This window comes from Pelobates fuscus, chromosome 6 (genome assembly GCF_036172605.1).
Source record: "Pelobates fuscus isolate aPelFus1 chromosome 6, aPelFus1.pri, whole genome shotgun sequence".
In the NCBI taxonomy this organism is placed as follows: domain Eukaryota; kingdom Metazoa; phylum Chordata; class Amphibia; order Anura; family Pelobatidae; genus Pelobates; species Pelobates fuscus.
Window position 1 is genome coordinate 179164065 of NC_086322.1, and position 14617 is coordinate 179178681.

The window sequence follows — 14617 nt, forward strand, 5'->3', positions numbered from 1 at the left end:
TGCCCTGAGAACACCTTACACTAGTTTAGTGAATGACTTTTCATCATCCCTGAAAGTCCCTCCATAATAAATGAAGATAGTGATCATTACTTAATTTAATCATACCCGAAAATGAGATCGTTTACACGGATACACTGTTTAAATGGCAAACTGGGTCACACAATCCTGGGAGTGAGTGAACTCAGAATACTGGGCTAGGCTTTGTTTGCTAATTACTGTAATGCAATCACATGCATTGCTTGGCCCTTGCGAAGTGACAAAAACACACACAAAACACTGTTGTGGCTGTATAAAACTAAACAAACCCCAGAAGGATTGTGTCCCAGTGTCTCCGTTCAGCACATAACTCTAGAGTTACAGCAGAACACTGGGATCCTCATACCTGGATCTGGAGAAACTAGGCTAACCATGGTGTGTGCACCTGAAAACCCGCCTCCTTGCGCATGCGCATCCCACGCTTCCAGACAGCGTTCTGTGACTCCTGCAGTCAGTCGCTTGGGAGCGGGCAGGCAAGCGGAGCTCCTGGAAGAAGCTTGGGATATGCCGCAACGAGCAGACTCCTGGATTATTTATTAATGCTGTCAGCTGGCACACGGGAAGGAGTAACTGTATCCATTGATGGAAGGACAGTGACAGATGCCACCACACAGGTAAAGGATACAGCTGGGTCATGAGTTCCCTGATATTCATTATCCCTGTAATAGCAATCTGTGTGCTGGGCTTCTGCACGTCCTGTGTCTGGGGAGGTTAGAGCGCTGGGCTCCATTTAGATCATGGGTCCTCAAACTCCGGCCCCCCAGATGTTGGTGAACTACAACTCCCATGATTCTCTGGCTATATATGTAATTCAAAGAATCATGGGAGGGTCATGATTTAGATGGTCTTATTTTGCACTATGGGTCTGTATAGTGCAGTGGCCTGGCTGTGCGCTGGATACAATTTGAGGTTAAAGAATAGAACGTATCAGGGGTAAAGTTCTAAACGCGGAGTTATCACCATGGAAACCAATAGAATGTCCACCCTGTATCCCCCTCACTTCTATTAAACTTGCTTTTTGTATGAGAACTCACAGATATAGGCATTCTACAGACTTTGTTAACTTTTTGTTAGGTCTGCTGCTGTAATCAATCATCATAGTGTGATAATTTATTTCTACACCGTACTTATCCTTTCTGACAAATCTCTGTACCCTGCTCTATGATAGCATGTAAAGGGGTGAGCGATCACAGGCTGCATTCTGTCAATAGGTGCTTGTGATGGACCCAGTATTCTCTATCATGAGCTAATCGCACAGTACTTGATCAAGTTACTCTCACCGACACATGTAGAAACCTTTCCTTTATTCTGCCAAGTGTGCACAATTCGCTTACATTGTTATTAGTGAGAGATTCCATTTAACCCTCTGACTGCCTGTATGCTTTGAATAAAGGGCCTTCACATAAGAAGCATGAACTCAGTCCGCCAACCCAGGGGTTAAATCTCTCAATTCAGCTGAATATACATGAGTGATCAAGTGTATGTCCGTTTCTATTCTGAGTCTCCTTTCCATGATCTTTGACAGTGCATTGATTGCTGTGTGTCTGATCTGCAGAGTCTGCTGTTGATGTGTGTATTGTGTAGCTGTGTGGTTCACACACAGTGTGCCCTGTGATTGATGTCTCTGTCATGCTGCCATGGGTGACCTGGAGTCATGGTTGCAGGATTTATTCCCCATTGGCTACACAGTCTCCCTGGTCCCAGGCTCCCAGCACTAGAAGTTGTGAGTGAGTCTGGAGGGGGAGGGAGGCTTGATGCTAGCTGCCACCCAGGATCTTTCAATGGGGAAGCTGGCAAGTGACATCAAATAAGGTTTGCATTGTAAAATGCTGGGAGGGGATGAGGGAGAGTCTCTTAGAAAGGGAGGGGAGGCTGATCTCATCCCAGCATGATCACAAGCATTACTAATTGCTTTTTCCCATGGCAGTCGAAAAACCTGTTGTTATCTTCATCCGAGAGGTGAACTATATTTACTATTCACTTGTTAGTTGCTATTAAGTGTCTCTTTAGATGGTGATATGGTAATGGAGTGATCTATACATATATTTATGAATAAAGCTGTGTCCATTGCTAGTTTAGTTAGTTAGCTGCTCTCTGTTGCACACCTGACACTGGATTGATAGTATGTGTTCGACTCTATAGCTGTTGATGGACGCAGGATTAATTAATTGCACCATATAATATGTTAAGTACAATATAGATTAAACTATTTGTAAAACCCTTTTTAACAAAGTGAGGAAACAGAGTTTTGGTTGACAAACTGTCCTTGTTTGTAACACTTTTATTGTTGTTTGTTTTTTGTTTTTGAATGGAGTATTCGTACAAAATAGGGCAAATATCAAGCAGATGTAGTGTTAGCCATTTTGTCATTGTGCAATAAACCTTGCTTACACACAAGGCATTCAAAGGGTTAATGTACAGTGGAAATATATGATAAATATTCTGTGTTGTTTTGAGGATGCACATTGAAATTTTGTGCCCCCAAAATCATGCATTTATTTAATTCTGCAGTACAATCACTGTATTTCTTCCAACCAATGGTTGGGAATTTTACACTTTGGTAAGATTTTTTCTAATGAACCTGAAAGGAGTATTGTTTTTCTTCAGAAGATTTCACTGAGACCGGAGTTTATCATGGCTAAGTTCTTGAAAAGCTCAACTCTGTCCTTTTTAAATATCTAATTTTACCTATAAGTTCACTTCAGTGCATGTATGTAAACAGAGCACCTTAACTAAGTCGAATAAATATTGGTAGACATTTCCATCAACCCTCCCCTTAAAATTGGGTGTAGTTTCATTTTGCAGAACTTTGAAAAATTGGATGAGAGGTTTTATTTCTAACATGAAGAATTTCACCAGCTGAATTATTGGTGAGAGTTAAACAATATCAGGCTTTTTTTTTTTATTTTAGCCTTGGTCTTCTAACCCTGCCCCGTTCCATGTAACGCATCCATAAACTTGGCTGTTGAGCATCACTGGTTTCTATAGCACCTGCCTGGCACACAATTAAGGGAAAGCTAATGAGATCTTGCTGAACCCATAGAAAACCTATGCATTGCTAAAAACACAACCCCAACTGAAACCGTTTGCCTTTGGCACAGGATCTATGTAGTAATGTGGAGGATAAGGTTACTGGGCGGACTTGTGAGACCAGAGATACACCTCATTATATTCAATAGAAAAGTGATACTGGACAAAGAATCCTCACCTACTCAACCAGAGAATCACTACAGGGTGTCCATGAATGCCAACCCACTCCTCTTTCACTGTTGTCAAACCTGTCTAGCGTATTTGCAAACAGTGCATGGTGGGTATAGGTTGACCATACCTGTAATGAAATGATCTACACTGTATCATTACTGTTTTTTTGTAAACGTCACATGAAAAAAAACTAGACAAGCCATCATACAATATTGTTCTCATCATAGAAGATGCTCTCTATGTTCGCTTCTTCTGTCCTTATTCAAGAACGACACCTGAAATGCTGTGTAAGTGGTGCACATATTTCTAACATGTACACCGCAGTAATTCCTGGTATAGTTTGCCAGTGTTATCCAAACCTGAATATCAATGTCTGGGTCCAGCCATCATCACATTACTACAATAGAAACCATGCATGTATCAGGAAGGATGGAGAATGTTTCTAAACTGGCTGATCTTCAGTTGGTCAACCCACTAAAATATAGCTATCGTTTAGGGATATAAAGGCCTGCATAGATCTGAAAAATAATTTTGTTCACCTACTCAGAATACAGAACAAAAACTATATATAGGTCTACTCTATCGTGTTTCTTATGGAAAAAAACAAGCAAATCTCACTGATGCAACAGTAGGCGACAACCTGGAGTGAAAAAGCATTTTAGAGTAAAAAGTATTTTAGATAATACATTTTAAATGATTTGTGTATTTGTTTTTTTGTATATTCATTTTTAATTTATTAAAAGAAAAAATTGGTTTATGGCTAAAGTTTTTCACACATTCACAAGTATCTCTGCTTTTATTTTTTTTATTCCTCTTCATCTTAATGACATTTTTATTTTTTTTCTCTTCATCTTTCCTTTCTCCTCGTAGCAGACCAATCAATTTTTAATAAATCTTTGCCTAAATATCACTTCTTAGAACTCTGACCTTACAGGTACTGATTCCACTTGCATGAAAACATAAAATATAACCCCGCTGTATGAACTGTACAGTCTGTCTAGTTGTTCCTCCAGTATTTACCTTGGTATCTTATCATCTGAGCATTAATTTTTCTTATAAGCTGTGTATAAGTAAATGAAAGATCTTGCAATGGGATTTAAACTAGATGATGGTTTCAGTCACCAGTGGAATTATGAAATAAACCCAACTCTAACAAATTGTTGTTAATTTCTTGAAGGACATGTAGACAATATAATGTAGACAGGTCCTGAGGCGAAAAACATTATTGTGTATGGTTTAATTTTATTAGCGTCTGTTCACGAGTCTCGTCTTTTATCGTTCTGTTTAATCTGCCTTATTATCACTAGTGTGGCATTGTTATTTTTTTCTACGGTTTTCATGACTTCATTAATATCAGAAGGATTTAAAAGCTCAGCTTTGTTTTTCGAATCACGTTTAAGTGTCGTCTTGATGGGTTTTCCATTGTTTACTTTTCTCTGCTTACTCTTTGTCCATTCTTGACTTATTCTTTATCTGAAGGAAGGAAGTTGAGGGCTGGGTGATGAGTTTACCTAGTCCCTTACCTGCACTTCATCTCACTACAGGATATAGTGATTACACGTAGAGCGCTATTGACTCGTTATTGGATAAGTGGATGATTCACAATCCTTGTTCTACTTCACTGCTAAATATTGTCCATTCTTTCACCAAATCCTTTTAGTCCCTCATTCAGGAGTTCCATAACAAACTTCACACCTCTTTGTAAGTTTACAGTAGGAAGCAGGATGTTGTTGTCAATAATCTTAGTCTTTAGTTACCTGTTACTGTTTTCAGTGGAAATAAACATCATCTGTAATATTTATGTGTAACTACTATAAAATTAGAAGCCGGTAATGACACACACAGTGCTTTTTGATTGCTGTGATTAATGAGTCAAGAGTTTAGCTTTTATTAAGCATTGTGGCATTTCTGAAATGTTTATCTGAGGCTATTTAGTAGTAGTATGGGGTCATATGGCTACCTTGAGCTGACAGTTTAATTTGTGTGCTATTTATTATCGTTATTAAAGTGGAACTGTCACTTTTTTGATTGAAAGAATAAGCATGATCACAATAACGCTATTAAATGTTGCGGCAGAGGTAAAAATACATCTATGTCTGCTGCACTTGCTAAGATTGAAGACTATTCATGCTCATGTAACGTACTTATTCACGTTTGTATTTACAAGATTATGGTATTTGTTAAGAACCGCATTTACCATCCAGCTGCTTGTAGGCAAAACCATTTTTGATTATTTTGTGCTGCTTTTCTCACTCCATTGATTTTCTGAGGGCGTCTGCTTTAGTTATATTGAGAAAATAGGAAGAACTGCAGTGGCCAAGGGACCCAGGCAAGTGTCAAACTGTTTGAAAACAATTTGACTACTTTTTGTGGGGTGGTAACTGGGGAGTCCTGGTACCATGACCTCTACAATGGGCTGTAGTGGTTTTGGTGTTTAGTGTTCCTTTAAGCATTCATATCATGAAACCCCTGTCCTTAGAAGCGGAATACAACCAATATTGCATTTAGATTATCTAGATTTGATCAGCAGCGTGAACCGTGACTTGGCCTGAAATCAATATGTTTTATAGCTTTTCACAAAGGTTGTACATTAGCTATATATTAAAAGGTTCACAGTTTTTGGTAATTGGCTGTATTAATGATTTTTACATGCTAGGTTATATGTTTTATGGCATTCCCCTAAGCAGTCAATGAGCTCTGAGATAATGGGGAGATATATTTTTTTTAATTGTTTATGGTATTATTAAAACTTTAATGGTTGGTTGCTTTTTTTATATGCTTTTATGTATTGCTATCTTATTGTCATATTTCTCTCCTTTGGTTGTGATCCTTTTTTTTTTTTTTTTTTTTTTTTTTTATTATTATTATTAGTAGTAGTAGTAACGGTAGTAAAATGTATTTTAAATAACAAACAAAATCTATACTAGGACATCTTCAATTTCTTTATTAGGAAGTTTACCTTGTCTGTATTTTGTAATTAATTGAGCATTTTCAAACTAGATCAGGACGCATGCATGGAACACAAAGCACTTGCAGAATTTATTTTTGGGACTTTAATCCCTGAAATGCAGCCCTGACCCCATGCATTTTGTAAAGGTGTTCTCAAATAAATAGGCAGTGGGCAACCCAGACACATACTATGGATCATGTTCCATTGGAATATACAGATTACTTGCTTACAGCTAATGTACTGGGTGCATTGAACTGAAATAGAGAGATCACTTAGGCTGTTAGTAAATAAACCCTTTTTATGTACAAAGCTTTTCATGAGGTTGTTTGTCAATTCTCAAAATTACAGGTGAATCCTTTGTGTGCGTGTATTTGCACAGTAATTATGCTATCATTAGCCACAATGGTTTCTTTTTGTAATTGAGACAATTTTAAGGGACAAGAAGGAAATTGATTTATTATACCAGGATGCATAATTAAGGTTATTACTGATGCTGCTTCCGTGGGATACTATCTCATTTATTAATTTATTTTTTTATTTTTATTTAACAAGCTCGACCTCTTTCAATATTCTATCTTAAATCCTTTGTGTGTGTGTGTGTGTGACCGGCTATAAACAGGTTTAGTGTATGGAAGCCAATTTGCATTTCTTCTAGACTTGCATTTGTCATTAGCAACAGTAAAAACTGCGGTTGAAAATGACCACACACACAGGGAACAGACAGCCTGAGCTACTTCTAAGAATATATAACAAGACTGATTTGTGGTCTGTCCTACTGCTCAACAAAACACTTTTTATTTTATTATTCCTCATTATATACTGGAGGTAAGCATTAAAGGGCCACTATAGGCACCCGGCCCACTTCAGCTCATTGTATCGGTCTGGGCGCAGTGTCCATGTCCCCCTTAGTCCTGTAATGTAAAACATTGCCGTTTTAGAGAAACCGCAATGATTACTTTGCAGGCCTAAGACTGCCTCTAGTGGCAATCTACCAGACAGACACTAGAGGCACTTCCTGGAGTTTCACAGAGTTGAACTCTGTGAAATGACACTGGACATCCTCACACTCTGCATGAGAATTGAACAGTGACACTGCAAGGGCATGATCTATAAACCAAAACTGCTTTATTAAGCTACATCTGTTTTGATGTCTATAGTACCCCTTTAAAGGGACACTGTAGACACCCAGACCACTTCAGCTCATTGAAGTGGGCGGGGGGAGGGGACTTGACAAAGGGGGACGCTATAGTGCCAGGAAAACAAGTTTGTTTCCCTTTAAGGATTGATTAGTCCTAAAACTGAAATTCTGTGATCCATTTCTGATTCTATTAATTGTGTATAGTTCTGTGTACATGCCCAAATTAATATTTTTTTCCATTCTTGTAGCAAAATTTATAACTCTTTATTTGGCAACAAATTATGGTCACTCGATATGACACTATAAAATATCTGTGTAATAACGTTCTCAGGCCCTATAGCAAGCATTACTTCAGCTTAGTAAATGTAGTTTACAATTTTTTATTTTCTGGCCTGTGGACTTCTGCCGCTATAGTTTTGTATGTTACTTATATGATTAGGGTTACTCAATCCACCTTGTTTTTGTGGACACGTTTAGTTTGTTTGTATTGCCCGGCAGCATATGAAAAGTGATGTGTTTAAGTATGCAGAATTCAAATGCTGCAGCAGGAATGTAAAGTTACAATGAGGAATTCCGCAGCAAATAAATTCTCCAAGCACCATAACTACTACAGCATACCCTACCAATGTTTGCTAATGGTTTCATTACTTTCCTTGGATCTTCGGGACAATGGTTAACTCAGCTTATTGTAGTGACTATGGTTCTTAGTGATCTTTTAAATTACCTTCACATATGTGGTTAGTGGGATTCGTTTGATTATATAAAACTTTGAACCTGCAATACAGAGCTGTGAATCGTCTCCGATCAAAAGTGCTTCGGATGATGTCAGTGATGTTTTAAAGTTCCAAACATCTGGCTGTAGTTTAGAAGTAGAAGTCTGTGTTCCTTTAAACACCTGCTTTTATTAATTAGTGGACAACAAAGGTATTCTGGAGTGAACTCATACAGATTGTTCCAACAGTCACTGTAATTTAATGGGAGATTAAAACATGCAGTAATTAGGATATTCTTCATTTAAATTGAATTGCTTCTAATTCCGTTAAACATGTCAAAGCTCGACTATTGGCTTTTTACCTAGAAGGCGCTAAACATAAACTTTCACACTGGAAACTAGACGTGTGCAATTGGTGTCAAGCTAATTGTGAATTGTCTAAAATTTGGTGATTGACGATTTTTCTAAATTCCCAAATTCCCAAATTGCTATATGTGTAAATCATGAAACCGGCAATGGACAGAGCTGTTTCAATTGTTTTTGATTTCGACTTCTGTCCGTGGCTCAAAAAAAGAAATATATGGTTGATGGAAGGAAAAACATTATTAATAGTTGGAGGACAGGCTTTATGAGGAGGAGCAGTAAAAAAAAAACAACAACAACAAACAAAATAAAATAAAATAAAAACTCTGGGTATATTTTTTTTTTTCTGCTCCTCCTAATATTCCCCTTTATTGTTGGTAGACCAGTCAGTGTATGGTAAAATATGTAAATAATATATTTTGCAGTTCATTAACCAATCATCCTGTCATTCTGGGTTGTCCAAAGGGTTTATTTATTTATTTTGAAACTATTGCTTTGACAATTTTTTGCCAGAAGGGAAACTTCACATTGCCAAAAGCTGTATTGCCCAAAAACAAGCATTCTATCAAACCTGATTTTTTTTTATTTTTTATAAATGTTTTTGCTATGGACAAGTGTACTGTAAACTTAAAATATGAGCTACAGGAAGAGTCCATTATTTTTTGTAAGTGTGATGGATTTTGTATGGTAACAGATGGTCTGTTATCTCTTCTAATGGTGCAAAATGGAATATTACCTACAATTGGAGAAGAAAATTAAGTCTTGTTTACAGTGCTACTTGCGTGATCATACGTGTTGGATTTTTGTTTTTGTTTTTTGTGGAACCTTTTAACGTTGATATTTAGCAGATAATGGATCTCCCCCCAAAATATATACTCCTCTAAGAGCTACCTTAAGGGAACCCAATATTTTATTTTGGTTTAGCTTGATGGGTCATTCTGACAGTTTTTAAATAGGGGTTGCATTACATGAAATATTCAAGAACAGTAAACCTTTTCACATAGACCGGTTGAATTTTGATGGCCTTAGGCACTGGAAATTAGCAAATTGTCTGGACAGCACGAGAGTGGGAACCTGATTTGTCTATTTTAAATTCTTTGTGATGCCGGGTGTAACCAAATCATAAAACTGCTGGTCTCACAATCTAGTTTCGCTGCAGATCACACCCCATCAACCTGCACACTATAAATTGACATACATTTCTCTACATAGAGGGATTCATATAACTTGGAGCACATTAAATTAGGACAGTCAAGGAGATTAAACAATATTATTATACTTTACAGACCTTTTTTGTTGTTTTATTAATGCATTTTCTGTATTATGTGAATGGGAGTATAAGGTCTAACATGTTGCATAGTATTCCTGGTCTGGCAAATATGATAATTTGTGACACAAATATGAATAATTTTTAAAAATACCCTTTGGTTTCTGAAGTGAATCTAGTTTTAGAAATACAGAATCCCAAAAAGCCAACAGCATGTAAATACTGTTTAATTGGCAAAATAAACACACTCTGTATATTAACATGCTTGCTATTATGTGTTTCAAAGAGCAATGTGTGATTCTATTGCAGCCTGTACAAATGTCCTAGTATGTCCCCAGAGTTCTCCCTAAATCTTATTATCCATGGTTGCTATTCCGCAACTGAGCTGTATACCTTGATTACATTTAGTCAATCTTCATAACTAAAAATGTATTGAGCCTGTTGCCTGGCAGATACGTGCCTCTATATGGTAAGCATGAGCTTTGGAGAGGAGGGAAAGGTAAATTAAGTGTTTTTAATAGTATTGGTTTTGCATTGCAAAGCAATGCAAAATGGAACCAAGCTAGCATATACAGAGGGTTGATTGTAATTGGTGTAAACAGAAAAGTAGAATCAAAACGAAGGTTGTATTGCGATAAACCCTGCACGTATAAGCTACTTGCACTCAAACAATGTCTGTATGAAATAACCTCAAAATGTTGAAAAATGAGAGATACTATGTTGTCCTGCTAGTTTTACATATTCGGTACTAACCTTCTCTGTGTTACTTTTTATTCATAATGTGCAATATATTCTGCATTTCTTTACAATACCATGCTCTGTTAGCACCACTATTGGAGCATATACACAGTAACTAATTGTTTGAATTGCACTGCACCTTTTAAGGAACACTATAGTGTCAGGAATACAAATGTGTGTTCCTAACACTATATTGCTTTAGTAGCAGTTTGGGTCCCCGGTCTCTCTCAGGTTGGAGATAAAGGTGAGCCTACTTATCTTTTTTTCCTTTGTCGCGCCATTTTCGCCACATTCAGCTGGCCACACCTCTGGCCACACCTCTACGGCTGAGATCTTAAGTCTTTATGAACTTAGCCCAGCCAATGCTTTCCCAAGGGAAAGCATTGGGAGGCTGTTGCACAGCAAAATGCAGAGCTACGCCAATTAGCATCTCCTCATAGAAATGCACTGAATTTGTGCATCTCTATGGGGAACGTTCAGAATCTACATACAGAATGTGGAGATGCTGAAAGCATTTTTCCAGGATATGTGATAATTTTTTTTTTTTTTTTACATATTTATGTAATGGAGAAATGTCAGCTCAAAAAGTCATTTACTTTGCGAACACCTTTTGTTCCTACAATATCTTTTCAAGTACTTCAGAACAAACCGCTCGCCTCAATGAACAGGCAAACTTAGACCATGCCTCAGTCACCTAAAGGATTATCGTAGGTATGTTGAGGTAGATTTGTATTTCATGTTGTCCTATAAAATCATTAGATTGATTTATTTTTTTTGTGTATGTGTTTTTACAAATTTGATTACATTTATAGAGATACACCCTACAGAGAAGCATTGCATTAATGGAGAGGTCATCATGGAGAGGACATTTTGTCTCCTTAATCCTGAAGCACTGTTCCCTGACTTGAGGCCTGCATTCACACCTACATTTCTGCCTAACCCTGCTGAAACACCAAACCCTGCTGAACAACAAAGCTGGCCTGTTTTGTCCACTAAGGTTTCTACTTGTGTATCCCTGCACGCATTGCAAGATTCAGCAATTCTTGTGAACATGCATAACTTCAGCATGCTGATGGACCGTGCACGAAAAGAGTCACCCTGTTGTGTGTAGCAATCCGATGCTACAGGATGAAAGTCAACTAACTGAGGCAGTTTGTCTAGGGCTCCTGCTTGATTAACAGTTTCCCCTTATGCGGCATTTAAAAGTCACATGTTTGTGTGTTGCCCGTCAGCATGAAAGTCATATCTGTCCAGGAATCAAGTGATCTGGCAACCCTAACCCATGTGTTAATTTAACAGTACATTCTACTACAGCCCACTGAAATTATTATGGAGCCAGGAGTACCCAAAGAATTGGACAGCATTCATGAGTCCTGCAACTAGCATTTACAGAATTGTAGCATTTAAACTTTTTAGTATCCAGGGACAGGGTTAAACCAAGAAGTGCTGCTTGGCCTAAAGCAAAAAAAAAAAATCTTTATCAGCACTCTAGTGGAAAATGATTCATAGAAACTTCTTCGTAGTGATCTGAAGTGGACTAGATAAGTAACGTAATAATGGCATTCAGCATAGCTTGATGCTAACCACTAATGAACAATGAAAGGCTTTTAATGCGAACTATAAACAATAAACTGAAATATAGCCAATATAGCTTTACTGGGGAAGCGTCATTCTATATTAAATACACAATAGAAATATTCTTTGTTCTGTTTTTTTACATCACTTCCCCAACCACCATCAAGCCATTTTAAGAGATCAAGTTGCACTTGTAATTCATGTCACCACTTTATATGCCACGTTTATTAAATAATACCTTAATATAAAGTGCTATTTTTAATAGTTTGTTGCTTAAATACATTTATTTCAAGTTTTATTGCTTTTTTTTTTTTTTTTTTTTTTTTTTGCTTTTGAGTTTCTTTTAAAATATTTTCTGTTTTTTGCTTTTGTCATTTAAACATGACTTTTTGAATTTGTCAGTGAGATTTCAACTCTTGGCTGAAATCCACTCTTTGTTAATAGACATCTATGGCAAATTCAACTGGGGGGGAGGGGATACAATTATATGGAGCATGGAACATTAGTAGATGTTTCTTGAAAGTAGGTAGTAGGCAAAAAAAACTGCTATAATGGTACATGAAGTAAATCATCTGAAGTGTAAACTCTGTTTGTTTTAAGAAACTCCAATATTTGCTAGAATTCTGATCTTTGCCAAAATGCATTATGTTTTAAGGTGCTTAATGGAGAATCACTAGTAAATATCCTAAGGCTTCTGATGTGCCATGCTAAAGAAGGAACTGCCTGCATGGTGGCACTGCCGAGGATTTAGTAAGCGCTTAGTGATGGTAATAGACAGGAGTGGGTAAGAGGGGCATTGATGGTGAAAAGCTGGAAGATAAAGCCTTGATTATGATGATTAATAAGTTAGACTACCATATGGACTATATTGACAGATAAATCTGTGGGCCCTCATTATTTCCTGACCACTAAGCACATTCAAAGTCCGATATGCCATAAGCTGCTACTCTAATTATAGTCTCCATTTCTGGGGTTTAAGTTGACCTATTTCTTTTTTTGTTCTTTTCAGATTTATGATTGGAGCACATGTGTAGAAGAGTCTGTGGAATTAACGATGACAAGCCATTACTAGGATGCTTTCCTCACGTTCTTTGTTTCTCTGTTAGTAATGCTTCCTGCAAAGAAAAGACTGCACCAAGATGCATGTTATGAACTGTGTTTCGCTGGCCAATGATAAAGAAAATGGAGAATGTAATGTGGCCATAACAGAGTTAATGATTGACCATCCTTTGCCAACCCCACCACCACCTCCCCCTCCGCCCCCACCACCACCGCTTTTTCAAAACCACAATGGACCACCACCTCCCCCACCATTGCCTGGAGCTCCCCCACCACCACCTTCTTTCCTACAGAATGGAGGTTCTGGATATGGTTATGACAGTAAGAAGAAGAGAATGCGGAGTTTCTTCTGGAAGACCATTCCAGAGGAGCAAGTTCGAGGAAAAACAAATATTTGGACTATGGTTGCCAGGCAACATCAATACCAAATTGATACAAAGACAATCGAGGAACTGTTCGGGCATCAAGAAGAAACAAAATCAGGTGGGATTAAAGGAAGAGGGAGTTTAAGGTCTTCTTTTCGTGAATCCAAGGATGAGGTAATTTATAACCATGCGGAATTATTCTATAAAAGTAATGTATGCAATGTTGTTGTGGTGTGTTTTTTTTTTTTTTGTTTTTTTTTTTGCTTCGTTTATTTTAATAGTTTTTGCCGCATTAAGCTAAAGGTTTTTTGTTGGCATAATTTGAAGCACCAAACAACCGGGGCGCAGTTCAGAATTCAGAATATAAATGTTTTTTTATTTTGCTAAAACATGTTTTAGCCATATATCTTTTTATTAATTGAAAAGTACGTATTTTTATTTTTTTTTGCTTAGTTTATTTTAATAGTTTTTGCCGCATTAAGCTAAAGGTTTTTTGTTGGCATAATTTGAAGCACCAAACAACCGGGGCGCAGTTCAGAATTCAGAATATAAATGTTTTTTTTTATTTTGCTAAAACATGTTTTGGCCATATATCTTTTTATTAATTGAAAAGTATGTATTGAAAGCAAAGTGTGTTAACATGTTGGGATCAGTAAACGCAGATGTTAAAAGAAGAATATCAAAGGAAAAAAACACTATAGTGTGTGTGTGTATGCAGTTATGATTTTCTCTTGTCATTTCTTAATTTCAAAGACTTGTCTTTTAAGTCTTTATTCTTTAAATATCATATATGCTTTATATTTTGACATTTTGCAAGTGTAAATAGAGAGACAAAATAGATGGTAAGATTTTGTTGTGAGGATGTTCCTTGTTTGATCGCATGGGTGTCTCAGTCAACTCCTTGCTTTTGGTTTCTGACTGACCACAGTGATCATTAGGTCTGCATGATTGTTCCAAGTGAAACTTAATAAGACTGCAAATCCGTAATTATCCGATGAACACGACAGACCTAGATCATTAGATTCTGTTTTAAAGTATTGGCTATTAATACGGCAGACAACATTATGAAGACCAACTGTCAGTGCAGATCGTTTCATAGATTACACCATGCAAGGACAGGGTAAAATGTTTAACCCCTTAAGGACACATGACATGTGTGACATGTCATGATTCCCTTTTATTCCAGAAGTTTGGTCCTTAAGGGGTTAAGCAA

At 37.2% G+C, this 14617-nt stretch overlaps 1 protein-coding gene across 2 annotated transcripts in view; it reads left to right on the forward strand.

The window, feature by feature from the left end:
• The first annotated feature begins 504 nt into the window (after positions 1–504).
• The window catches only part of FHDC1 (FH2 domain containing 1), a 44890-nt gene continuing 30777 nt past the window's right edge, over positions 505–14617 (forward strand). For both annotated transcript variants that reach the window (XM_063458513.1, XM_063458514.1), the window contains exons 1-2: positions 505–650; positions 12990–13578. In XM_063458513.1, the coding sequence (XP_063314583.1) occupies positions 13120–13578 (459 nt within the window). In that variant the 5' untranslated portion in view covers positions 505–650; positions 12990–13119. The remainder of the gene's footprint in view (positions 651–12989; positions 13579–14617) is intronic.